The sequence below is a fragment of the Oryza glaberrima genome, chromosome 2, assembly GCF_000147395.1.
Source record: "Oryza glaberrima chromosome 2, OglaRS2, whole genome shotgun sequence".
NCBI classification, from domain to species: domain Eukaryota; kingdom Viridiplantae; phylum Streptophyta; class Magnoliopsida; order Poales; family Poaceae; genus Oryza; species Oryza glaberrima.
The window spans coordinates 27,142,498-27,169,730 of NC_068327.1; the positions used below are offsets into that span (position 1 = coordinate 27,142,498).

At 44.0% G+C, this 27,233-nt stretch overlaps 4 protein-coding genes across 4 annotated transcripts; 1 reads left to right on the forward strand and 3 right to left on the reverse strand.

The window, feature by feature from the left end:
* Positions 1-4,458: 4,458 nt before the first annotated feature.
* LOC127764365 (serine/threonine-protein phosphatase 7 long form homolog) lies at positions 4,459-6,258 on the reverse strand. Its single transcript, XM_052289244.1, has 2 exons — positions 4,894-6,258; positions 4,459-4,808 (listed from the first exon to the last, which is right to left on the reverse strand). The coding sequence occupies exons 1-2, from the start codon at positions 6,160-6,162 to the stop codon at positions 4,464-4,466; spliced, it is 1,614 nt and encodes a 537-aa protein (XP_052145204.1). The 5' UTR covers positions 6,163-6,258; the 3' UTR covers positions 4,459-4,463.
* A 1,176-nt stretch (positions 6,259-7,434) lies between these two features.
* Positions 7,435-10,315, reverse strand: LOC127761052 (probable protein phosphatase 2C 25). Its single transcript, XM_052285259.1, has 5 exons — positions 10,056-10,315; positions 9,566-9,964; positions 8,582-8,946; positions 7,951-8,187; positions 7,435-7,826 (listed from the first exon to the last, which is right to left on the reverse strand). The coding sequence occupies exons 2-5, from the start codon at positions 9,873-9,875 to the stop codon at positions 7,575-7,577; spliced, it is 1,164 nt and encodes a 387-aa protein (XP_052141219.1). The 5' UTR covers positions 9,876-9,964; positions 10,056-10,315; the 3' UTR covers positions 7,435-7,574.
* A 4,444-nt stretch (positions 10,316-14,759) lies between these two features.
* On the forward strand, positions 14,760-20,540 carry LOC127761051 (calcium-dependent protein kinase 5). The gene is made up of 7 exons (XM_052285258.1): positions 14,760-15,855; positions 16,739-16,882; positions 16,978-17,130; positions 17,313-17,428; positions 17,714-17,881; positions 18,687-18,911; positions 20,093-20,540. Exons 1-7 carry the CDS (start codon positions 15,120-15,122, stop codon positions 20,195-20,197), a joined length of 1,647 nt encoding a protein of 548 aa, XP_052141218.1. The 5' UTR covers positions 14,760-15,119; the 3' UTR covers positions 20,198-20,540.
* Positions 20,541-24,988: 4,448 nt separating this feature from the next.
* On the reverse strand, positions 24,989-26,123 carry LOC127761053 (RING-H2 finger protein ATL80-like). Its single transcript, XM_052285260.1, has one exon. The coding sequence runs from the start codon at positions 25,922-25,924 to the stop codon at positions 25,355-25,357; it is 570 nt and encodes a 189-aa protein (XP_052141220.1). The 5' UTR covers positions 25,925-26,123; the 3' UTR covers positions 24,989-25,354.
* Positions 26,124-27,233: the final 1,110 nt, after the last annotated feature.

Sequence of the window (27,233 nt, forward strand, 5' to 3'; positions counted from 1 at the left end):
CGTTATATCCAGTATTACGATTTCAAGGACGACCGGAGACAAGATAAGGGATTTAAAATGAACTTATTCCCGCTCCAAATGTACAGAGCGGCCGGGCGTTAGCCCAGATCACCACGAGTCCAGCAGTCCAAATGACATTGGTACTAGTTCGCTACCAGCACCGCTTGCACAGTTGGACACCGGCATCACAAGCCTAAAAAAATACTCCAGATACAGGTAATAGTCAAGCATCACAAAATTCCAATTTCTAACTAGTGCTTTGCTGCCCACTTGAGTCTTGACCGACCTACATAGATGACAAAATTTCCGGAAAAAAGATATACACGACGATAATAGATAAGAAAAACATATTCTGTGGCAAGCAACCAAAGAGCTTACTAACATACAATCAGAGACCGTAAATGTTTATAACTTTACTCACTGAAGATTTAAAAGACGACGCAGGTTGCACAGGGATCATCGAAATAAAATGGCGAGTCACTACTCACTAATGACTTGTAGCCAGGTGATTCTGCCAAAGCAACCAGTTCCAACCATTCAAAAGTGCACACAGAATTTTCACCGATTTTTTTAATTCTGAGCAAAATAAGAAATATATTTTTTTATGTAAGCACCACAGCCATCTAATTCTATTAATAAGCAGGACGTTCTGGTCAAGTAGCGTCCATCTGTTTGATAGGGACGCTGTCATTTGGCAGCGACTAATTTGGACGCAAGGTTTTTACTGCGTCCCTGGATAGAACCTGGACGCCAAAACTTAACAGCGGCCTCCGCCGAGCAACTGCACGCCCGCAACATAGAAAAGAAATACAGATCTACGCATTGGTCAGTGTCTTTCTTTCTATCCCTAACCTTCCCTTACTGCAGAAGTCATGCCCTAGTCTTATATCAGATGAGATCAGAGTTTAAGCAGAGATCATGCGTAAGATTATTTGCAAGGTATGTTTACTTTTCGTTGTTTGGAATTGATTAGACATTAGTACTAGTCAAGTATCATATCTCTCCGAGTTTTGGCCAGATGGTTCTTGTAATCTCATCTCACATTTTGTGAATGAGGCTGTAGCTGAGTAATATATCTGTTTTTCCCCGTAAAAAAAACTAGCAGATCTGTTGTATCATTTTATTCTTCTATCCTGGAAAGGTTGCGGCACTGCTAATCGAAAGTATGAGTAAATTACTGCATGAAACAATTATATCATCATTAGCTATGTGCTCCACGTTAGTAGTGCTTTGTGCCATGTATATACTAAATATTCTGATCATGAATAAATCGAATATGGAAATTGATATATATTTTTCTTTTCTTTATTACTATTAGGTCATCAGACCATGATAACTGTTCTTGTATACACTGGAGGTGAAATTGTATATGGAGCGATTGGTGCAGAGTATAGCATTCCACCCAAGATTACTTTTCCTGCTTCCGAAGCTACAACTTTCGAAGATGTAAAGAATGAGATTTATGGAGGGCTAAAATATTCTGAAACTGAATATTCACTTGTTATATAAGGCCGATATGATGTAGGAGCACCAGGTCCACATTTTTTCCAGTTGATCCCATTATATGAGACCAGATCATGGCAAATGATTTTTGACATGACATCAGCACGGAACAGTTGGCGTATGGTGGAATTATACGTTGAGTTCACTCCAACAAATAGTGGATTCAGCCAAAACCACATTGTTAGTGAAATAACAAGAGAAAACCTAGAACCAACTACGGCTACACTTGCTGAGAATATTGTGTCAGCATCACATCAGTCGCCTAAGCATGGTATATCTCCTAAAATTCATGATGTGAGTAATTCTGCACCAATTGTGGGCTTGTCTTCTGATAATATCATAAATGAAGCGCAAGAAAATTCTCAAGATGATGGCTATGTGGACGAAGAGACAGAACGTGAAGGTGATATGATTGAGGAGGATGAGAGCGATGGCGAAGCCGAAGAGGATGTGAATGATAACACCTATGGTCAGCCTGTGGTCAAATTGATCAAATCGTTGCCACTCGTGGGCAGGTCTGACAAGCACCCTGTAAGTGCCTTCCATGATATATCTGTGCTACAGAATACAACGGCCGATGAGAGATTCTTTGGTTCGAGGAAACATTTTAACAGTCCATTAGCTAAAGGCCGAACTTTTGATTCCAAGGAGCATTTGCAGTTTGCTATTAATGAATTTCACATTAGTACCAATCAAGAAGTAAAGGTTACCACAAGTAACAAGTCAAGACTAAGTATGAAGTGCATAAACAATACTTGCTTGTGGAAGCTATATGGGAAACCAACAAAAATTGGTTCAAGTTGGAAGATACAGACTTGCCCCTATCCTCACACATGTCGAGCTCCCGCTGATCGACTTGATCGTGCACAATTGACATCTGCAGTTATTGCAGATGTTATACGTGGTGACTTGAAAGAGAACTTGGAGTTGAGCATAATGAACATACGGCAATTAGTTCGGCAACGGTATAAAAATGTAAAGCCACACTACAACAAGTTATGGCGTGGCCGGGAGTTAGCAATTGCTCAACTTTTTGGAAGTTGGGAAGGATCATATGCACTGCTCACTCCATTATTGGAGGCTATTAAAGAAACTAATCCTGGAACAAGATATCAAATTTTGTCACAACCGATGACTCGTGAAGGGCATCGAGCATTCAAGTGCGTGGCTTGGGCTTTTGGACCTTGTATTGAAGCAGTACCTTATCTTCGACCTGTCATTAGTATAGATGCTTCTTTTTTGTCTGGAAGGTACCAAGGTAGGTTGTTGATAGCATGTGGATATGATGCTGAAAACAAATTATTACCACTTGCATTTGCAATAGTGGAGAAGGAAGACAGTGACAATTGGGGATGGTTCATGAGATGGTTGCGGAAAGAGGTTATTGGTTTTGGTAAATTTGTGTGTGTTATTTCTGATCGCCACAAAGCTATCAAATGGGTGTTCAAGCAGCCACATATTGGATGGAATGAAAGTGCTGGTGAGTGTGTGCATCGATTTTGTTCACAACATATTGCTGAGAATCTTTACAAGCAATGTAAAGATGATGATGTGGTAAAAACTTTTAAGTGGGTTGTCAAGAAGAAGAAACCACGTAGATTCAATGAAGGTATGGAAGCTATTTCAAAAACTTGTCCAGATGCAATTGCTTATCTTGGTAAGGTGGGAAAATATCGGCAAGAAGATAAGAATGAGCCGGAAAAATCTAAAAAGGTTTTCCAGTGCATGGATGGTGGACATCGATGGGGGATAATGACAAGTAATGGCTCCGAGTCTCTAAATAATGTGTTCAAGTACTCAAGGAGATTACTAGTCATCATGGCAATAGTGGAGGAAACATTTAACAAGTGCTTAGAATGGTTTGTTGATAGAAGAAGATCTTCTCTTGATCTTGCAAACTCAGGGAAAATGTGGTCTCGACGGGTTGAGAAGTTATTAGTGAAATGAGGGGCCAAGGCCGGATCCATGCATGTTATATCATATGGTGATGAAAGAGGAGAATATGCGGTGAAGGTTGACCGTGAACGAGTTGCATTGCATCAAGGAGATCGTGTTGTGTATGTTCGAAGGGATTTCAAGTATAAGCTAGTTATGGGCAACAATGCTATTCCGACATGTGAGTGCCAAAAGCCCAACCTTACTAGTATTCCTTGTGCTCATGTGCTTGCTGTTTGCAAAGATAGAAACCTTAATGAGAATCAGTTTATCCATCCTTACTACTCTTCTACAACACTCGCAAACACTTGGGCTCGTCAGTTTCACCCATATGGAAATCAATCGGAGTGGCCAACTTATAATGGTCCAATTATTGAGCCTGATGCTAGGTTGATACAGTTGGGTCGACGAAGACATAACCGAATTCCAATGTATATAGATGAAATGCAAGGTCGACGCTTAGGACATCAAGCACGTTGTTCAACCCAAGATAAAAATCAAGCCGGTCTGTCATAATTTAATTATTGTATGATATATCTATGCTTCCTACTAATATAGAATTAACACTGCAGGTGTGCCATCTCACCAACATCAAGGGTGATACAATCCATAGGATGGACTCCGCTGCATCGCCCTAGAAATTTATCTAGCAAATCTACTTCTAGCTTATATTATAAAATTTGGATTTAGTTTTCTGTGAGTAAGGACTTCATTCTCATGTAACAAGCATGATATTTTTAAAGTTCCCTATTGACAATTACTTGTTATTTTTGTATCTTGACAAGGACAACACTGCTTGTCTTATTTCGCTCAATGTGATTTGAATGGAAATGGCAGGAGGTTTTTTTTTTTGATACGTTGAACAGGAAATACAAGATACAGGTTAAACCATATGTATGTAAAAAAAATAGATTCTAATTTATAGAACTTATAGATAAACAAAGAAAATCACAAGCTTTGATCAACCAAATAATAACATTGTCTAACAGCAGGAGTAACAAAAAGCTCGTTGCCCTGATCTATGCTCAATGTTTATCCTGAGATTCCAGCACATCAGAATCTGTACCTAAACTAAGGTATCTTGTAAATCCCCTGTTTGAGTACAACCAGTCATCCATCACATCCATGTTTATCTCCTCAGGTTTAATTGGTTTAGGGGTAGAAAATGGTGATGCACTATCATCAGATCGAATGTCATCTACACATAAAGGTAGACCTGACTCGCTTAGCATGTTGCTTAACTTAGCCTCCATATTGATATCCTGGACGTTATTGTAACATGTACAGATAAGAATCTTGCCTATCTTTCTCCATCCTCTGCTCATAGCACATTTAATTCCCCACGCAACTTGTTTGATAAAACGTAGAGCCTAAATTAGCATTTTAAGAAAAAAGAAGTGTTATTAAGTGAATTATTGCAAGTAAAAAAGAACAAGTAAAGAAATGTTAGTATACCAATCGGGAGAGAGGTGGACCACTGGGTATGTAACTGGTCCAATCGAAATTATCCAGTGGATAAGGGATGGGATCCCACAAACCTTGAGCGGACCGAGCATCCAAAAAAACAGTGTACATCCCATACTGTTGAAACCAATGACGATATTGTGGCAAACTTGCCTGGTCAAAATGTTGCTCCTCATCAACCATGCTTTGCCAAATTCTATTGTATTGGTTAACATATTCTGCGTGGAGCTTCCTCCAATCACGTGGTTTCCCTGTATGATTTATTTTATGGAGTTGACGAAGCTTGCTCTCATCATGTGGGGGAGGAGGTGGAATGGTTTGCTTTCTCCCTAGTTGTCTCATCACTCTATCTGGATAATGAAATTCAATGATCCAAAAATGGATGAGAGGTACTCGACTATACCAGAAAGCACGTTCAGCTCTAACTCTTCTTGGCATGGACATCAATAGTCCATTATATGGTTCCCAAGAGACCTCATTGTCTTGAACTTGATCCAGCAAATTCCAATAAAACGCAACACCCGAGTTATGTGGCAGAGGATAAAGTTCCTGGCCACACCATTTTGCTCCAAATGTAGGACAACTCTCAGGGTCTGGCTCTTCCCAACTAATAGGGTTCCTATCTTGATCCACTGGTCGTCCTGGTCTCAACCGCGACCAACACCAATGCTGCAGAAGCACTAATGGACCAGCCATCTCCAATCTCTCTCGTTCTGCACCGAAGCTTAATTGTCTATATAGCACGGCAAGAGTTGCTGCCCCCCAGTTGTACTCCTTTGGTTTATCAAGATCCAGAAGGAATTGCAGGTACATTGCAGGCACTCCATCTCCTGATGTATCCGGGAAAATCATTGACCCAAGAATATCCAAAATGAATGCCCTAGTGTAATGTTCAATTTGTTCTTTTGTTGCATTTTCTGGCATCTCCTTGAACTGATCTTGTAATTTCTTTAAGATGATGGAGTAGTTAGAAGATGTCATCTTTCCCCCGCTTTCCAAGTCACCGTCCGCCTTTCGCTTTTTTTGCTTCATCACTTGTTTTCCTGGAGTAACTCCTAGTAATGTCTCAATTTCATCAACCCATGGCCCCTCTGACTTGCCTATAATAGGCTCACCTTGAATTGGTAAGCCCCATAGACAACTCACATCTTGTAGGCTAACTGTCATCTCTCCAACTGGTAAGTGAAATGTGTTAGTCTTAGGCCGCCATCTCTCTACTAATGCTCCAATTAGAAATCTATCAACACTCATCCCAACCATCTGGGAAACTTGATAGAATCCAAGTCTCTTCAGTAATGGTTCACATAAATAATGGTATGGAATGCCCACGTGGTGATACCTGACACTAACACCATCATTAGCCTGCATACGTAGGATACAAATTAGTCCAATCATTTTTTTTGGAAAGGTATATGACAGAAGCTAGCAATAGCTTACATTTTCCCAAACTTTTGAGATTTTGTGCTGGCAATGAGGCATCCATAGTAAGGCACTGATACGTTCTGAAACATTTAGTTCAGTTTGCTGAACTAAAGTTTGATCTCCATCCAGTAAGCCTATCTCCTCATCACTTATTGTAACTGACCGACCTAACCCATCTTGATTAGTCCTCATCTTACTAGTTTGTAGCATACAAAAAATTAAGGAAGCATGTCAAACAACGTACAACTGATTTCTTTTTCAGGAACTTATAAACAAGCATCGTAAGATGATTGATCAAAAGTAAAACTAATTTCTAGATTATTTGCACACTTTTGTTTCCTTATAGTCGCATTGTTATGCTGACGGAACTGGGATAAGCAGATAAACTAGCTTACAAAGCTTGTTAGGAAGCTAGGATGCCTGTTGCTATTTGCTAATAACTAATCTATCATTGTCTTATAAAGATAAGCACACAAATTAACAACTAATGCTTAATGCAGCAGCACTATAATGTATCACTAAAGAAAGAGAATGCCGCACAACGATTTAGTCTCCAATGAAAAAACCAAAAGAGCTCATCATGCAATTAATTAATACATGGCCGTGTAAGACGACTAACCTGATGACTGAGAGCTAGTCGCGTGGGTGCGTACTTAGAACTGACGACGATGGCAAGCTCGATACCTTAAGGCTCGATCAAGAGAAATAACGGGATGGGTACCGCCGCCGCCACGCCGCTAAGGTTTGTGGCCGCTGGTTTACTCGTGGGTTTTCAGATTGGGGATTTTACGGTGATAGGATGCAGAAGAACAGGGATACTGTTTTCAGAGCCCTTTGGCCTGTGGGCTATGGACGCAATGAGAATATCGCGTCCGTGAGAAGGCCAGACGCTCTAGATCGGTGGCGTCCGATTGTTTTAATGGGACGCTGCGGAATTACGTTGTCCTGCTTACGAATAAAAATCCAATACCTCAGTGTTTACATAAAAAAATATATTTTTTGTTTTGCTCAGATTACCAAAAATTGGGAATTTTCACATCAGTATCCATCTGTTGTGATGTAGTACGTAGAAGAAAAACAGCATGTTGTGATTATTCCGAGCATATTGCAAGCATGAAACCAACTTTTTAGTACCTGAAATAGGTAAATGTACAAAACAAAAACCAAGTTGAAAGCAATGCTTGCTCTAGCGTAAAACTCTGATGCTACTGCAATGCAGGGCACAAAACCTGAGCTGCTAGGTCACCATATCATGAAATAGCATCGAATCCTGAAATTCTCGAGGGACCTACTGAGTCGACAAACCCACGGACTGAAAGTTCAGGAACAGAAACATTTTTCTCCTGAAGTAACTCATGGTCGATGTAAACAACGACGACTGTAATGTCGTCATGGAAGAAGCGCCGCACCCCTTTTTCGACTTTCGTAAGATCAACAAACCTCATTTCTCGCTTCCGTGCAGCTTCTTTCAAAGCTGTGTTTACTAGCCTCTTTGCAATTCCCTACCAAAATTATGGAAATTAGATTTAGCACCTTTCCAAGTAATCAGCCTAGGCATTGCGGGATAGCCCCACAAACAAAGAAAAACAAGCAACGACACATGTAAGTAAAGGTCTGAAGACATACAGCTCGTGGATTTTTGTAGACGATGTCAACAGCTTGTTGGTTTGTTAAGTGCTCCCAAAGACCATCGGATGCAAAAATAACAAATTGATCTTGCAGAGAAAGAACTCTTGTGCAGATAGATGGCTCTGCTGTTAGAACAGGTCGGCGAAGAGGCTCAGAAAGGCGGAAGCGAGTTATGGATGGATCAAGAGCAAATTCACGCCTCTTTAAATATGCATCACCTATAGTCCTTGAAACCTGGTAAGTAAATCACAAAATGTGACAATAGTTTTACATCAAGTACCTAGTTTGCATATGCGGAAAATCTTGATAATGTACTGATCAACATGTTTGGGCCATCATTGGGGAATCTAAATGACACGGCAGTATTTCTTGTTCTCTTACTACCAAAATAAATAACATGATCACCTTCATAATCTCTTGTAAACTACAAGAAACACAAAATCCTTCTAAAGCACAAACTTTAATTTCTATGATTTGTTGCCCTCTACCCCTTTACTTGGCTCCTCTAATGGGTTGTTGTGTAACAAGTGAATATGGTCCAATCATTACCAAATTAATATACAATCACAACCATCCTTGAAACCATATTATAGTTGTAATAGTTACTCAATAACTGTTGGTTACCAACCTGGATTATGCCTTTTATGCGCCAAACGCCATGCTTCAGAACAACAATTTGTGAATCATCGGGATGACGAGAAATAAGTTCCTGCCTCACTTCCTCCTTACAAGCATTATGATCCCTTGTAATTTGCTCAGCAGTAATCTTGTTTGTTCTACCCAAATAGCCAACAACTGCCCTAGAATCACCTAAATTAGCCACATATAGTACCCCTCTCCATATGATACCAACAAGACAACAAGATCCAACTGCAGCTATCATAGGCTTTAAAAACTGCGTTCTCCGAACAAGTGTCAAGAAACCTTCTTCGGTAGCAGAAAATGCCCCTCGAACAACTTCCTCCGATACTGTTTCACTTTCTCGGGCAAGTCCTAGAAAGATAGGAAAGGTTGAGCAGTCATTTTGGTGCACTGAACAATTTCGGTTGAGATATGCTTGCCATTTATTAACGACAAGGATAAGGTCACATCATGCAGTCAGTGGATACACTTACTCAGTAGCATCTCACGTAAATCAAGTCAGTCTGTAAGTAAAAGACAATATTAAGATGTTGAACACGACAAGAAACTACAGTACCTACTAGTAATCTGTTATTGCAAAGGACCAAGAATATTGATAGCTTGTCCAATGATCAGATTCCACTCAGTCACTGGTAAGAGCATTGCGTTGTCCATTGCACTGCTCATGAAACAACAGCATACTCGATGAGTGGAATGTATACCAACAAGAATTGCATCCAGCAAAGAGCAATCAACAAAGGTAACTCCAATGATTCAGAATAATTACAGAACCAAAAAACTAATAAAGGAAATGCTACTGCTCAGTGCATAGCCAACAGGTGCATCATGAAGCAACTAAAGAGTAAAACCACACAAAATTCATTCATCACCACCTACAAGTTGAAACTAAACTAAGCCATGAAGAGTTGCGATTAATGAACTGGAGTGGATTCTATTGCAAGAAGAACAGTATAAGGAAGCGACTACTTACGTATCAGGTGTGCGAAGAGGTGATCAGATATGAAGCGAGCAGCATCGGCACCGCCGTGGCCGTCGTAGACGCCGACGAAGGTGGCGGCGGAGCCCGTCTCGACCTGGCTATGGTCTTCCAACGCCTCGTTGGCCTGCACGACGGCAAAGGAGAACTCACCCGCCGCGTGACGCCCCAGGTCCCGCGACCACAGCAGGCCGTCGGCGACGCCGCCGCCATTATCGCCGCCATCTTCATCCTTCCTCGTACGCGCGTACCTCCGGGCCGGGCCCAAGCACGCGGACCCAATCCTCAACAACCACGAGAACATCCCTCATTTCCCTTCTTTCCCTCCTCTCGAAAGAAGTCGCCTTTGGAACCCCAAAGGACCAAGAACGCCCAAGAACAAACTTGAACACCCTAAGTGACAAAAAGGATTAGGTTTCTGGAGGACTATCCCAATTTAATTTCTAGAAATCGAAAAATAGAACGATTTGTAGTTCAATTATACCTGTCGTTGCACTTGCACCTCACCAGAAGAATCACAGATTGCAAGTGAAATTAAATCTGGGAATTGGGGGGGTTCCGGGGTTAATCACCACCACACATCCCCCGAGACCAGCCGAAAACAAAGAGCAGATTGCCCCAATTTAGTGCAAGAATTGGGCTTATTATGGAATGACTTAGCCGAATTATCGGCTAAATTGGTTTTTGACTTTTAGATCGCGAAGCTCGGTCAGCGCGGGGAAGACGAAGAGGAAGCCTTGTAGCGGGGGACCCGTACTATAGTTTTGAGTGATACCCCTGTCGTTGAGGTTATTTACGAAGATGGCAACCGAAGAAAAGTGCAAAAAAGGTCCCAGGAAAAGGTCCGTGAGACCGTGACCACGACCGGGATGTGTTCTTGCAAAAGGGTTGGGAAGGAACCGGAACAAGCAGCACAGGATTGTTGCGTTGCGCGTCGGCCAAACGCTCGCCGCGACAAGCTACACGTATACGCCGCGACGCGATGGCATAATAAACCTCATCCGTCCACGGCCACGCGCGACCAAAAAAGCGCGGCCGCTGATGTCCACCGACCACCGCTCGCTTCAGCGGCAGCCTCTCGCTGATTACTTCGCGTTCGCGTGATATGGAACGGTGGGTGGTGGAGCTAGTGGTGTGTCGGGAGGCGGATGGGATCCGCGAGCCGAGTCAGATCGCACTATCGCGCGCGCCTGCTGTTATTACAGCAAGTTCAATAGTATAGCCGTCTACTAACTTTAATTTATCTATAGCCAATCTAATAGCTTATTTATATAATAGTTATATACTACACTATTAATATCTGGTTCCACCTGTCATATACACACTGCGTCTTAGAGTCGGTGCTACAGCTAGCTACAAATCTGTAGCCCGCTACTTTTCTCTCTCCTTATTTATCTTTTTAAAATATGTTTGTAGCTAGCTTATAGTCTGCTATTGTACCTGCTCTTAATCTGAAGCTTATCTGCAACGGTGATTACTGTGAGCTTTTAACTCGTGCGAGTCGTGGAAACCACGGGTGAACAGTCACAGGTCGATTTCCGAGATCACTTCGCACTGTGCTAGGCGATTGGAGTACTCCTTTCTGTGAACGTCGACTCGACCTCCTCTTTGTGGGACATGGTTTTTGAGTACTTATCTACGTTTACCGCACGATTGTGTTTGAATTAGGAATTAATCCTTCTCGTGAACAGACGAAGTCGCGCTAGGACTCATCGCATGATCACGTGGGTGCGCTTCAAGCCAATGAATGTAGGTGATTAGGGTCAACTAAGCTCTCACAGTTTGGGTGAGAGCTTATCAGCTTAAGATGGGCTATCATGCCGTATGGGCCATAGCGCGAGGCCCAGGGAGAACATGAGCAGATTGTGCCCTATGAACCCTTTTCTTGCCTTGCAACGGGGAGGGGGGATCCTTTGGAATAAGTTCATCTAAGGTCTCTTAACTTGTCAACGAATCCGATTTTCGTCCTTCAACCGCAAAACCAGATACAAGGGGCCCCTCAACTATCAAAACCGGTGCTGATGTGGCGTCTACGTGGCTAATTTTGACTTGGTCTTGATCTGACGTGGCGCTTACGTGGCAATTCAATCTGGTAAATAATAACCCCGTGGGATCTATATTTCAGTTTCACACACAATAATAATAATAATAATAATAATGGTGGGACCCACGTGAGCCCCAGATGTCAGTCTAACTCACCCCATCCTCTTCTGCTTCCTCTCTCTCCTTCTCCCCTCTCTTCATCTCTCTATTGCGCTGGGTCATTCTGATTCTCCTCTTCCCCATCTTCTCTGTCTTCATCTCTCTCCCCTCTCCTCTCTCTCTTCTCTTCGGTTGACGGGCGACGGGGAGAGGGCGGTGGCCGGCGGGGGGAAGGGGCGCGACGCGGCGGCCGGCGGGAGGGAAACTAGCGGGGAGAAGGGAACCAGCCCGGCGGCGGAGGCGGTGCCGCCGCGGCCGTGGCTGCGGACGACGTCGACGTCGACCTCGGCATCCTCGGCGGCGGGATGAACGTGTCTCGCCGACCGGCCGACACACGCGCGCATCCTCGGAGGCGGCCGTCCGCGCGGATGGGTGAGGGGGCCACCTCGTCAGCGGGAGAGGGGAGAGGCGGCCGGCCGCGAAGACGACCCCAGCGACGATTATGACCGTGCAGCGCGCGGCGGAGGCCGATCCCGCAAGCAGGAAGCTCTTCATCCACGGCCTTGGCTGGGGCGCCAGAGCCGACGACCTCCGCTCCGCGTTCTCCCGCTTCGACTTCTTCCTCTTCCGCTCCTCTCTTCCGTCGGCTCGCGCTCGGCAAATCCCGCGCGTCGTCCTCCTCCTCCTCCTCCTCCTCCTCGGTCCAGCCCTCGTCGTCCAATCTCCGGCTCTTCTCCCAACGACGTCGCGGTGGAGGAGGGCACGGTGCTGTGCATGCCACCGAGGATGCTGCACGGCGCGTCCATGGAGTTGCTTAGTTTGCGTTTTGTTTGGTCTTAATTTTGTTTATGTGCCTAATTATACAAAGGTAGAAGCAATAGCAACTAGTACTAGCTGACTGGAGTATATTTTGCTTCGTCATCATCATTTGCTTGTGGTACGACGGGATTGATGAATGAATGAATGATCATTGTTTTGGGCAAGAAAACACCGTTCCGGCCGGACTGGCAAGGAACCCATCGATCCGCTCGCCGCGGCCCATGGAAACCCAACAGGAGATGGCGGCGTTACCTTCGGCCGCCGGCGGCTAACAATGATGGGTGATGCTCGAGCACATTGACGAACTCGAGGTCGACGATGAGGACTCCAACTACAACTCCTGCTCCACTGCTGCCGACGACACCGCCAATACCGTGAGTCCATGACGACCTTTCTCACCTCCGACGGCCACGTCGTCAGCGTATACTTCCGCCTCGAAGCGCCCCCCCGGCGCGTCATGCCTATGCCCCCGGCGCGCTGCTCCCTCCTCTCCCGCCGGTGGGAAGGAGCTAGGCGAGCTCCCTGGCCTACCGGCGAGCGCGCACGAGAGAGAGATGGCCGGCGGCCACTTTTCTCCATTTCCGCCACCGTCGTCGTCGCCAGCCGCAAGAGAGAGATGAAGAGAGGGGAGAAGGAGAGAGAGGAAGCAGAAGAGGAGGGGGTGAGTTAGACTGACATGGCGGGCCCGCGTTGGTCCCACTATTATTGTTATTTTTTTTTGTGAAACTGACATGTGGGTCCTACGGGGTTTATTATTTTCTCAGATCGAATTGCCACGTAAGTGCCACATCAGTGCCACGTCAGATCGAGACCAAGTCAAAATTAGCCACGTAGGCGCCACGTTAGCCAAAACCACCATCGAAATCACCAGGGGACCTAATCTGCACCGGTTTTGATAGTTGAGGGACCCGTTGTATCTGGTTTTGCGGTTGAAGGCTGAAAATCGGATTCGTTGACAAGTTAAGGGACCTTAGATGAACTTATTCCGGATCCTTTCAACCGGATGATTCGGTCCGCATCGCATGATTTCGCGCACGAATAGTCCCGATTTGCTTTTGTAGTCGTAATGATTGTGAATCAGACGATATGGCACCAATCCTACCAAACGCATTTTCTTCTTCTTTTCATTCATCTCATCCGATTAGATCTCATCCGATTAGAGAAAGTTTAATAATATAGACCCCTACCAGCTCCAAAATTTAAACCATCATCTACCGTCAATCTAATAACTCACTCATATAATAGTTAGCTGTAGAAATATATTGTATCATTAATGCTCCACCCATCTCTCTCAAATAGTTTATTAGAGCTCGTGCTTCAACTGACGCCGGTTTTTTTACAAATCTGTAACCGGTTTTTTGTTCTCTCTTCTCTTGTCTATCTTCCACACAAGTACAAATTTGATAAGGCAGCTTGTGTAGCCCTCTTTTATCCGACTCAGAGCAGGTACAATAGCAAGCTATTAGCCAGCTGTAAACATATTTTAATGAGATAAAGGATGAGAGAGAAGAGCAGCGGGCTACAAATATGTAGCCAGCTGCAGCACGGACTCTAAGACGTAATGTGTGTATGATAGGTAGGACCGGGTATTAATAGTATAGTAAGCAACTATTGTATGAATTGACTATTAGATTGGCTAAAAATGAATTGGAGTTAGTAGTGGGCTATTCTATTAAACTTGCTCTCAACTCTACCCGTGCAGTCATCTGCACTCCGCTTTGCGGGTAGGCACGGCTATCTAGCTGTAACCTGCCGAGACCTTCGAACGATTGGTTACAGAAAAGAGACCGCCTTGGGGGAAGGGAAGCATCAAGCGTTTCTAGTGCAACTTGGGGTGCCACCACCCACACGAGCGCCCCTGATCCCCCGCCGCCGCACGTTGCCCGCGGACCATTCGGTGGTCCCTTTCTCTCCCCTTGCACGAACCCGTCTTGTTCTCACCGACGACGCGCTGGCATGTATTTTCAACGTCTTCTTCTGTCGTGACTCGTCAGTGTACCAGCTTCCATAGACCCTTATCTGATAGAGTACGTACGTACAGTATTCAGGATGTGAATGTTAATGTATGCAATGCACGCAGGCAGCAAAATACTGGAGAACTGTACTACTACTAATAAAACTATCAAGCATTAACCAAACGAATAATGAAGGAAGGAAAAGGCAGGATCCGAAGAATCAGCAGGACCATCCCGGTTGCTATAGCCAGTGTGGGGGCAGTGGCAGTGGCAGTGGCAGGAGTAAATCTATCGGAGTCCTGCCTTCCCAGCAGGAGCAGCAGAGTCGCGGCGCCAGAGCGACGCTGGCTGCAGCCTGCATGTATGTCCCGCGACGGCAGCAGCGGCCTTCCCCTCGCTTTCCGCAAACGTGGACGCGAACCCGTCGTGAAGCCTCCTCCTCCTCATCCAATCCACCTCCCCCCTCTCTTTCCCAATCCCCACTGCTGCTTCCGTCCGCTTCCGATTCCAAGTTTCCAACTCCCTCCATTGCTCGCCTAGCCGCGCCGCGCGCTACCTAAACCCCGCGACGAGGCTTTAGGGTAGATGCGAGAGGAGGTCGCGTGGACGGCGGCGCGCATCATCAGCGCGTGATGGGGAACACGTGCGGCGTCACGCTTAGATCCAAGTACTTCGCCAGCTTCCGCGGCGCGTCGCAGCGGCGTGATGAGGCGGGGTACGCGCCCGTCGCCACCAGCGCCGCCGCCGCCGCCGCCGATGAGCCGGCCGGGAAGAAGGCCCCGCGCGGTTCTGCGGCGGCGGCGGACGCGCCGCACGCCGCGTCCATGAAGCGCGGGGCGCCCGCGCCCGCGGAGCTGACGGCCAACGTGCTCGGGCACCCGACCCCGAGCCTGAGCGAGCACTACGCGCTCGGGCGCAAGCTCGGGCAGGGGCAGTTCGGCACCACCTACCTCTGCACCGACCTCGCCACCGGGGTGGACTACGCCTGCAAGTCCATAGCCAAGCGGAAGCTCATCACCAAGGAGGACGTCGAGGACGTCCGCCGCGAGATCCAGATCATGCACCACCTCGCGGGCCACCGGAACGTCGTCGCCATCAAGGGCGCCTACGAGGACCCGCAGTACGTTCACATTGTGATGGAGCTCTGCGCCGGGGGCGAGCTGTTCGACCGCATCATCGAGCGCGGGCAATTCAGCGAGCGCAAAGCGGCCGAGCTCACGCGAATCATCGTTGGTGTCATCGAGGCGTGCCACTCGCTCGGGGTTATCCATAGGGATCTCAAGCCCGAGAACTTCTTGCTGGCGAATAAAGACGACGATTTGTCGCTCAAGGCCATCGATTTCGGCTTGTCTGTGTTCTTCAAGCCTGGTGAGTCACCCCTGCTGTTAGAAACTCAATTATTTATTTCTGTGACTGTTGCGCTTGCTCCATCACTTTCTGAGCAATCGTTGATGGTAATAGTCCAATAGATGGAATGGTTTGGTTGGTGGAATTAATAATACATAGTTGCTTTAGCTCATCTGACTAGAGAATGTATGGAAATTAAGATTTGAGAATAGAGACTAGGAATATAGTTTAGTCGTTTAAAATCATTTCATTCATTCATTGGGACTCAACATATACTGATCCAATCTGATAATTAGATGTTAACATTTACGCATCAGATGGTGAAGGCTGCTCTTGGTCTGGGGTTCTCTCTTTTTTGGGTACAATTGTTGTTCGTAAATGAGATTGCTAGCAAAATATGGGTTTTTGCATTCATTTAAAAAGTTTATGAATACTAAAGAAAAATAGTTAAACTTACAGTTTTTCAAAAAAGATAAATTAATTATGGGACAAATATGTGAAGATCGATTTCTGAATTGTTTCCTGCTGCTGGTGGATGAATAATAAAAAGAAAAGAAGAAGAAATTGATTGTTTGGTGCTTTGCTGTACAGACTACAGCAATAGGAACAATCAAAATCGAACCTGTCTTTGTACACTTATTTGAATCTAAATATATGTTATTCACCGATATACTGATTTGACCACTTCTAAAAGGGCTAAAACTAACTGTTTCATTGCAACTAATAGAAGCTACTTTACATATAGCTAAAAGTACCATCTATCGCGAAATCCACTTCCTATGAATCTCTCTTCTATAAATCTATTTACCATTTATGTGCATCTTATGCAGCATTTACCGTATTAATTTTTCAGTGTAATTAGTTATCTTATAAAGAAATTCCGTTTGTTGTTTACTATTCTTAGGTCAAGTTTTTACTGATGTTGTTGGAAGCCCATACTACGTGGCCCCAGAAGTGTTGCGTAAATGCTACGGACCAGAAGCTGATGTTTGGACAGCTGGCGTGATTCTTTACATACTATTAAGTGGTGTACCGCCATTTTGGGCAGGTATATATTTACTCCTTTATTATCATAAATTGACTTGGAAATTCAAACCTTGTGTTTTCACTCGTCTAAGCTGACCTGTACTATATTTAATGCAGAGACGCAGCAAGGGATATTTGATGCAGTGTTAAAAGGTGTAATTGATTTTGATTCCGATCCCTGGCCTGTGATTTCTGATAGTGCAAAGGATCTTATAAGAAGAATGTTGAATCCTCGCCCCAAGGAGCGCCTAACAGCTCATGAAGTTTTATGTTAGTTATTTTCACCATTACTCTAGTTCTTTTCTTCAATAACTCAGTATGTTTTGGTGTGTGTATTGTTCTGAAATGTGCCCTCTATGGTGCAAATATTTAGTTTTGTAACAGTATATGGTAACTACTTATGCACAGCTGTTGGACAAAGATGTTAAAGAATTATTTTCATACCTGACCAGGTCATCCGTGGATTTGTGACCATGGAGTCGCTCCTGATCGACCTCTTGATCCTGCTGTACTTTCTCGCATTAAGCAGTTTTCAGCAATGAATAAGTTAAAGAAGATGGCTTTGCGAGTGAGTACATTCTTTTCCTTTTGGCAATTCTAAAGTTACTGCGGTAGCTATCATAGTACTTCACCTTTCACAAGCAATTTGAAGTCATCCTCCATTGTTGTTTGCTGGCTAGAGTGTCCGTTACCTTGTCTTGTTCCTTTTGATTGTTTTTTTTTTCAGAATTGCTTCCTGTCTTTATTATCTGAATTTTCTTTTGTGGGCTAGTTTTTATACTCTATTACATGACCAGTACTTATGGGGGCACATTTGCTAAGTTTTATGCTGACTGACGGTTTGTCCTGCCAGGTAATTGCTGAAAGCCTTTCAGAGGAGGAGATTGCAGGATTGAAGGAAATGTTCAAGGCAATGGACACAGATAATAGTGGTGCAATTACATATGATGAACTCAAAGAAGGCATGAGAAAATATGGCTCAACACTAAAGGATACTGAGATTCGTGATCTTATGGAGGCGGTAAGTTGGTGAAATCTATTAAAATTAACATTTATGATTGCTAGCTTAAGGATCCTTCCTGCATGTTTTTAGATATTTTATGATCCAGATTGCTTCTTTCTGAACAGAAAGAGCCCTGAAAGTCTGCCACCTGGTTCCTTGCACTGTTGCACATGTACACAAAAGCCAAGTTTTATGATCAGTGACCCATGCTTTTTCTTCATTGAATTAAAACATCATTGATTGCAGAAACTGAATGCCATGGATGTGTCTCCTTAGTGTCTAGTATATGGTTTGCATCTTAGGCAGAACTGTTGTCTGTGTGACCGTGTGAGTGAAATTAGACAAACTATCTCTATTAAACTAATCTACTGTATTTCACCGATTATTTGAAGTTGAGTCATATTTTTGTCTTCTCTGATTGCCATGTGATTTCATTTCCAAACCACAAGAAAACATTTTTTTTGAGGCTTTCTTCAGCTAGAACTTATTTTCAATTTTTGTGAATACTCAAAAGGTTTACATATCTGTACTGTGCATTAAGAAGAAGTAAACAAGGTTTACAAAGAAAGCTTTCACTCAACTAACTAGGGGCGAACAAAAACAGGACAAACACAGAAAGGTTATTTTTATTTCAGTGAGCATATGCTTATGTGGCAGTAAATGCTTATAACTTCATCTCGGTTTTTTATTTTTGTGTGCCCCTGTTGTTTTAATTTACAGTCTCCCTTATGTAACAGGTGTATGTTTTATGGTGTAGAGTTTATTATTCCTTGGAAAACTGAACTGTGGGCTTACATATTTATTTTTGTTTGAATAACTTTAGGCGGATGTGGACAACAGTGGAACCATTGATTATATAGAATTCATTGCTGCTACTCTGCATCTCAATAAACTAGAGCGAGAGGAACATCTAGTGGCAGCCTTTTCTTATTTCGACAAAGATGGCAGTGGTTATATTACGGTGGATGAGCTTCAGCAAGCTTGCAAAGAGCATAACATGCCAGATGCTTTTCTCGATGACGTCATTAAAGAAGCTGATCAGGATAATGTAAGCATGTTGCCCCATTAGTTTGTTATAGCTAACACATGCAGGAAGGATATACAAATATTTATTAATGAGTAAAGTGCACGGGCGGTCCTTAAACTTGCAGGGGTGTGTCATCTAGACTCCTAAACTCTCAAAATACATACAAGTCCAAGAACTTGTCATAGTGTGTCATTTAGGTCCCAAATCGCCCCAGCCCCTATAGGATCTTACGTGGCACTAATGTGGCATGCCACACGGACAAGACGTGGCATCATTTTGACTAACAAATGAAACCCATTTATCTTTTTCTTCTTTTCTTATCTTTTCCTCCTCTTTTTTTTCTTTCTTCTCTTTTTTTTTCTTTTCCCGAGTAGAAGAAAGGAAAAAAAAGAAGAATGAGAAGAAAACGAAGAAAAAAGAAGGGAGAAAGAAGAAAAGGACATATCACGTCCATATGGCATGCCATATCAGCGCCACATAGGATTCTATAGGGGCTATGTCGATTTGGGACCTAAATGATACACTTTGACAAGTTCTGGGACCTAGATGTGCATTTTGAGAGTTTGGGGACCTAGATGACATAACCTTACAAGTTTAAGGACCGCCTATGCACTTTACTCTTTATTAATAATCTGTTTAAGGAACTTTAAAAGATTTCACTTGTCAAAGCTTGTCATGGAACAAAACTACATTAGTACTGTTTCACAAAAAAAAAACAATTTAACCATACATAAAAACAAAAGCAGCACTAAATCTAAGAAAAATTAACGAGATATAGCCATACTTCACATATCAACTGAATATTACAACCAATTGACCTCTTCCACAACATTAAAGTTGGGGTAGATAGTGGAAATATAGAAAATACATATGGTCTTGATTTTCCTAACAGATTGGATATATGTGGTGAAATGGAGGTAGTAATAATTTCATGGGAATCACTAGGGATATATCTGCAGGACATGACATGTCAGGTTATGCTTTCCTAGTGATATACTGTGGTGTACGAAACTTGAACATTCATTTTGTAGAACATGTGAATTGCTGAACCCATTGCTGTTTATGTTGTTTCTTCAATACATATCGTCCAAATGTTCGTGGTTGAATGTCTATTGATATGGTTTACTAGTTACTGCGCTTAGAAGAAAATATCTTTTATGTAGCAGTGATCTAATTGCACTTATTTCACTCCTTTTCATCAGGATGGTCGCATTGACTACGGGGAATTCGTTGCCATGATGACAAAGGGCAATATGGGTGTTGGGAGGAGAACAATGAGAAACAGCTTGAATATAAGCATGAGATGAGACGCACCTGGTGCACTATGAAGTCTGAACGTCCACAGTGCAGCTTTGAAACTTCTTCAATCTCCATGCTCTATACGGACACTGCCTGCAATTTTTGTACGCTGTCAGTTGTAGCCTTGTAGGTGTGGGTATGTGTTTCAGGTTCAGGGGATTCTAATTGTTCATCTAATTCAACAGTCGGTATGTGTTTCAGGTTCAGGGAATTCTAATTGTTCATCTAATTCAACTGCTCCTGTTATTTCTACGAAATGCACGGGGTGGGAAAGTGCCCATGCCATGCGCAAACTAGGCTACAATGTTCATATACGTCGTTGCCACAGGGCCTAATTTCTGCAGTTCGTCACACCTGAGTTTCCTCTCTGTTTTTCTGACTACATGAAGAACACCTGAGTTTCCTCTTCTTTCCTACACGATAAAACGCACAACACGGCACATGTACACATGTTATGGGCCGAGAGGCCCAGACCAAGGCAGCCTGGCATGACATCGGCCCGAGAGGCAGTACCGGTCGAAGGAACGGTGGCCTCACGGTACGTAAGGAAGGATCGTATCAGAAAGTGAGTGTCGCTTTAACTAATCAGGATCCTTATCTATGCGAGTTCAAGTTTTAAATTTAACATGGGTATTCGTATTTATGACTAATTTTTTTAAGTGATAGATAACATACTCATCAACAACGAAATGCTTGTGGTGTATGAATTAGACATGTAACATCTGTACATTAATTACGCCTACGACTGTGAGCATTAGCAAAAGTTCCTTAAAAATATTTTTTAGATTTAAGATTCAGTGGAATCGTTGGTGATGCTCTAAGGCTGTGTTTAGACTCAAAGTTTGGATCCAAACTTCAGTCCTTTTCCATCACATCAACATGTCATACACACACAACTTTTCAGTCACATCATCTTCAATTTCAACCAAAATCTAAACTTTGTGTTGAACTAAACACAGCCTAAACCCTTAAATAAACGTTTAAGAGACGAAAACTCGGGATCCCGGAGGGACTTGCTGTTGCCCTGTTGCTGAGTTGTTGCTGTGCACGATGCCGGCCTGCGTGCTTTCAGAATTCAGATTGCTCCACGCAGGTCCATCGAAGCTTCTTTAATTAGCGTGCAACGGCTCGACTTGAGGAAGAGATGAGAAAGAAGGGATTACCGGATTACGACGTGGTGGTCAGTCGGTCGGCCGGCCGAGGCAGATGAGAGATGGATCAGTGCACGGTGATGTACTACCAATATGTACGGCACGCGCGCCGCCGCTGTCCCCCAATCTCGTCGACGTCGAGACGTGGGGATGCTGGAGCTAGCTATCAACGCCAACGGACGCGTGCCTGAATGCCTTGATGCGGTAGCCTGAGTAAGCTCGCCGGCTCGCCCCGTAGCGGACGGGCTGGCTTGCGGCTGCAACTTGCAAATCATGGCATGGCCACAGGGGTCAAGGGCCCAACGCACAGTCGTCTCGTCCGCCCCCGGGTTTCTGGCTCATATATGCCACAATCTGTGGACAAACCGAACAAACTCCACCAATGCATCATCCCCTCTCGTTTCAGCGTCGTCGCCAACGAACACCCACCGGTAATGCGCCCTCCTCAGCAGTCGCGCCAACCGCCACGAACGCCGCGAGCGTCCCTCTCTCTCTCTCCCACTGCTCCACACGCGCGCGGCGCGCCCACGCATCCATCCATCCACTGCACACAACATACACGCAAATGGCGCCCGCGGCGTACGTTGACCCCGGCTGCGTCCACCGTCCAACTTGGCCATCGGACCCCGTCGCCACTCGTGTGCACTTTGGTTGAAAAATACGCGGTGCAGCTCAACACGCCCCTATCAGCGGATCCCCCCCCCCCCCCCCCCCCCGCGTTGACTCCACTCCACATGCAGCGCAGCTTATAGTTAACCGGGGCCAGCGCGGCAACATCTGCACTTGTCTCCCTCCGTGACCTCAATAATACGCGCGTTCCATCTCCATCAGGATCAGGGAGGGAGATATGAGATATCGTTAACAAATTTCTCGATCGGTAGTGCTCACGTCAAAGCCTTCAGTCGCTCAGTCGGTTGAGTGAGTGGTTCAGGGCTTGCTACTTGCTTCCTAGTGTAGCTAGCTTGACTTGATGCGCCACAGCACTAAGCCGGAGGAAGAATCCCAGCAAGCATTTGCACGAATCATCTCTGACAGTGAAGCTTCCATTCCGATTTCCGGTGTCATCTTCTTGAAAGTAAATTTTCCACGTGTGATCTTACCTTTGCTTTCGTTTTCCACCTGTCCATTTCGATCGTTATCAGGATGTACTTTACCCCTTGTGCGAGGAAGCATCCGACCGTATTGGGGGAGGCAACAAGATTTCATTCTTAATGCCATCAGACAGAGACTAGAATTCTCTGAGATGTATTTTATGGTTATACTATCAGATAAGAGGTCGGCTGGAAAAAGCGCCAAGAACAGCGTGCAATGAAGAGACGATCAAACAAAGAGATTTCAACTATTTTATTGCAAAGGAAAGAGCTTGATTTGTGAGCTTGTGGTTGGCCATGGTGCCAGGGAAGCCCACCTCACCTGTAGCCTAACCAACGCCACTAATTCGTGAACGGGAAATCTATCCAATCCATAATACAGAAGGTGCACATTCTCATCTTATCTTTTGCATTAAACAATATTACTGATTTGACTTACGATCAGAAGAAGGTGCTCAGATATTGGTTGACCAAACTACTGCTGCAAGTGCTTGAGTTTGTGTCATTGTGTGGCTATTTTGTATTTTGCTTGCTGGACACTTTGCTCTTTCAGCGACTAAACTACTGACATGTGCATTAGGAAATCAAGGTATTTGCAATTCATTTTACATGCGTTTGTTTCGCCGGGCCGCTTCAACCAATCATGAATCTTGGAGGGGATGTGGAATTGTGAGTGCGCCAGTGACCGGCTCTTTCGGATCCAAGAGCGGATAGAGCCTCAGAGCGGGACTCATCCTCTGCATCAGTTTCCACTTTGGCATAGTCTTAGGCCCTGTTTAGATGGGACTAACTATCACATCGGATATTTGGACACTAATTATAAATATTAAACGTAGACTATTAATAAAACCCATCCATAATTTTGGACTAATTCGCGAGACGAATCTATTGAGCATAATTAATCCATGATTAGCATATGTGATGCTACAGTAAACATTCTCTAATTATGGATTAATTAGGCTTAAAAAAATTTGTCTCGCGAAATAGCTTTCATTTATGTAATTAGTTTTGTAAGTAGTCTATATTTAATACTCTAAATTAGTGTCTAAATAAAGGGACTAAAGTTAAGTCCCTGGATCCAAACACCACCTTACTCCCTACATTTGATGTTAAACACGGTTACAAGTTACTCTCTCCGTACTCATAAAATGAAGTCATTTTGGACAGTGACACGATCTTCAAAACACAACTTTGACTTCTTATTTCTATAAAAATATTTATTAAAAAGTGATATATGTATACTTTTCCTTGAGTCCATCCTCTCTGAGGGCCACCTTTGGTCTTTAGCTGGTATCGCTATTTTTGGGTTCTCCTGGGAAGGTAGTGGCTCTGCCCCCTCCCAGCTATTTGGAGTTGTGTGTAGCCGTCACAGTAGTTTTTCGTCTCTTCTTTATTTTAGTCTTTTTTCCCCCTTTCTTGGCATAAGTCGGTCTGACTGATTGCGTCGTGTGACAAACATTCTATTCTTTTAATATATTGACGTGCAATCCTTTTGCGCGTTCGAGAAAAAATATATGTATACTTTTATGAAAATATATTTTAAGACAAATATATTCATATAATTTTTACATTTTCAAACTCAACAACTTGAGAGTTATTCATGATTTATATTCCCAAGGTTTGACTTAAACATTGTTCTAAATGACTTTCTTTATGATTACGAAGAGAGTATTAATTAATCATTCCATGTCAAGGCATATGCTTATCCTTAAGATCCTCCAAAAGGTGGTAAACAACAGTGCAAGAGTCCAAACATGGCTCTTCAAGTCTTCATTGTCTCTGCCTCTCCGAAAATGCTTTTTTGCTTATTGCCATTAAAAAGTGTATTATTTTGTTTACTCGTTATTATGCAATCTTTTTTTTTCAATTCGATCCTACAAGAATGGCCAGGTATCCTAGTGGGCCATAACAACACTCACGATTCTGGATTTTTTTAAAACCTTTCTAAATTTAATTTTTAAAAATAAACCCATCGAAAGCTCATTTCTAGATCTGAACCTATTTACAACACCAATTTAATTAGCATGGCAAGAAAACATTATCATCTCGGTGAAAAATCATGGACTGGCAAATATTTCTCCATGCTACTCGCGATGGCATGACACTACTGTTGTCAATGTTGCCTTGCAACGCTACCTCTAGTAGTGTGGTCAAAAAGCTTGTTTTTTTTTAAAAAAAAGTTTTGGAACTTTAAATTTTAAAATATTCAAAAAAAAACTGTGATTCTGTAATCCTGCTATAATAATTGGACAAATTTTATGAAGATCAACTAAGAAAGCACATAGTAATTATTTTCTTTCCGTAGCACTTCTCAACGTAATTTTAACACACAACTAATTTCGAACAAACACACACTCGGCTACTTGAGCAACCGAAATAACTAGGGATCTTCACAAAGGCTTTTTCTAAAAGTGAAAAGCACAGATCTTACAAATAACTGCTAAATTGTCTCATGGTCCCATGTGCTCATTGTTATGGACATTTTTCGAAATGAAAATTGCACATGAAGTCATGAAGCATTGCAGGCCAAAACAAAAGTGTTACCAGCAGTACCAAATTTGGATTCAACATCGCAGTTAAAGATAACTGCGTATAAAATTCCAATATATGTGCAAATAAGTTACAGCAATTTTTCACACATTTCCCCCCAACAAATCGGTGCTTACATACATCCTGGTAGCTGATGCTACCAAATGCTCACCATTGCTAGCTAGTCACACTACTCACTGGTACTCACAGGCAAAACCTAAAAAAGAATGGAATCTACAAGGCTAAATGAAAACCAAGAAAAGGGAAGAAAGAAAAGAAATCAATAGAGATTAACCAATGAGGTTGCACACTGGTTAATGTCTGTCTAATGATGTCTTCTTTTTTTCCCATCTTGGTTAAAGACCAGACAGACGCAGAGTTAGTGCGCATGCCACTACGCCAACTCTGGCCCCTCGGCGTCGCAGGCCGGCGCCTTCCAGTAATTCAAGAGCAGCGCGCCGATGCCGCGGCCGCCGGAGCGCGCGCCGCAGCGGCCGCACCGCTCGCCGGGGGGCATCTCGGCGGCGACGAGCACGCGGCGGCACGACGGGCACGACGAGTGCGCGCGCAGCCACGTGTCGATGCAGGCGGCGTGGAAGCGGTGGTCGCACTGCGGCAGCACGCGCACGGCCTGCCCGTCCTCGAACTCCACGAGGCAGATGGCGCACTCCTCCGCCTCGCCGCCGCCGCCGTCGGAGACGTACGTCACGGTCGGGAGCGACCGCAGCACCTCCTTCTTGACGCCCTTGTTCGCCGCGGCGGCGCCACCGCCGCCGCCGCCAGCCGCTGTCCCGCCGCCGGCGGCCCGCGCCCAGCGGCGCGTGCACGCGCACCGGGCGACGAGGCCGAGGCCGAGGACGCAGATGAGCGCGCAGAGCAGCCCGGCGAGGATGACGACGAGGTCCGAGTTGAGTGAGTCCTCCACCGAGCCGGAGGCGGCCGCCTCAAGGAGCATTCTCGCCATGGCTGGCACACCAGGAGATCGATCGAATCGAAGAAAAATGGCGTGATCAAGCGAGCCGCGAGCTAGCTAAGCTGCCGAGCAGTGTGGGAGATTGAGCAGCGCGAGAGGCGTGTGAGGTAGTGTAGGATGGGGTTGGTTTGCTTGCTTTATATAGAGCTCCCGCGGGCAGTTGCTTGCCGACTTTTGGTCTTTGAAAAAATGGATGGAATTCTGGGGAAAAAAAACAAAGGCATAAGTCACTTGAGACTTGAGAAAATGAGAGTAGTAGGACCTCTGCTTTGGGCTCCCACACTTTGGCGGAAGAGGGTTTTAAGTGGGACTGATAATGCTCTCTTTCGATAGTACTACTGTATATCTCAAGTCACAAACAAATTAAGCGGAAATACCTTCTGTCCCCATCGTTTGGCTAGAATAAACCAAACGACATATTTACGAACGGAAAGTAATTTGTAAATAAAATTTTTCTTAGCGATCTAAAGTAAAGGCTAAAAAAATAAACTTTAATGAAAAAAACCCTAAAATCAGCTTTAAATTTAAGTTTGAAAATTTAAATTTTGGCTGATAATTATAAGCATAAACGAAAAGATGAAGCTATTCTACTCTTGCTGCACCATAAATACAATTTTCTTTTTTAGAAATAAGCACAAGGGTAGAACTAAGAGAAAGTTCTACATTTCAGATACAATACAATTAGCACCGGTGCAATTGCGCAGGGAACTACTATAGTATAATTGTGTTTTGCTATAGGCAATAGTAAAATAGCAGCATACATCGACTTCTCCAATGTGCTAGGTCAAACAAATTAAGGAAAAGCCCATTTTACAACTTGAAATTCCACGAAGTTTGAAATCGAGCCTTAACTTTGAAGCCATATACTCCTATTTAATTTCAACTTTTAAACCATCCAATTTCAGCCTACTCAGAACAAAACTAGTTTTGAATTTAAAATTGTATAAAAAAAACCAGTTTCATAAGACAGATCTGCAACGTACATCACTTGGTGCAAGACTGCAAGCGGACCACGTAGCCACGTTAGTGACGTATCATTCAAAGCCACTCTAAAATAGGTACAAGGTTGAAATGAACAGCCTCTTAAAACATTAAAAGCTTTTTTTTTTCGCGAACGCGTGAAAGAATTGCACGTCAATATATTAAAAGAAAAATAGTTTTATTTATACGACGCAGTCAGCCAGACCAACTTATGCTAGGGGGAGGGAGAAAAAGCAAATGAAAAAAGTTGAAGCTTAGAGAAACTACGATGGCTAGAAACAGACCCCGAGCAGCGGGAAGGGGCCAAACCACGCTACAC

What these genes read in the sequence shown, in the direction of transcription:
- LOC127764365 (XM_052289244.1), bottom strand. Translation starts at nt 6,162, where the DNA reads ATGGTTGGGATGAGTGTTGATAGATTTCTAATTGGAGCATTAGTAGAG. An exon ending in GTCCACCTCTCTCCCGATTG is followed by an intron (nt 4,809 to 4,893) that starts GTATACTAACAT and finishes ATGCTAATTTAG; the next exon opens with GCTCTACGTTTTATCAAACA.
- LOC127761052 (XM_052285259.1), bottom strand. Translation starts at nt 9,875, where the DNA reads ATGTTCTCGTGGTTGTTGAGGATTGGGTCCGCGTGCTTGGGCCCGGCC. An exon ending in CCTCTTCGCACACCTGATAC is followed by an intron (nt 8,947 to 9,565) that starts GTAAGTAGTCGC and finishes CTATCTTTCTAG; the next exon opens with GACTTGCCCGAGAAAGTGAA. An exon ending in GCATAAAAGGCATAATCCAG is followed by an intron (nt 8,188 to 8,581) that starts GTTGGTAACCAA and finishes TTTACTTACCAG; the next exon opens with GTTTCAAGGACTATAGGTGA.
- LOC127761051 (XM_052285258.1), top strand. Translation starts at nt 15,120, where the DNA reads ATGGGGAACACGTGCGGCGTCACGCTTAGATCCAAGTACTTCGCCAGC. An exon ending in TGTACCGCCATTTTGGGCAG is followed by an intron (nt 16,883 to 16,977) that starts GTATATATTTAC and finishes TATTTAATGCAG; the next exon opens with AGACGCAGCAAGGGATATTT. An exon ending in AACAGCTCATGAAGTTTTAT is followed by an intron (nt 17,131 to 17,312) that starts GTTAGTTATTTT and finishes ATACCTGACCAG; the next exon opens with GTCATCCGTGGATTTGTGAC.
- LOC127761053 (XM_052285260.1), bottom strand. Translation starts at nt 25,924, where the DNA reads ATGGCGAGAATGCTCCTTGAGGCGGCCGCCTCCGGCTCGGTGGAGGAC.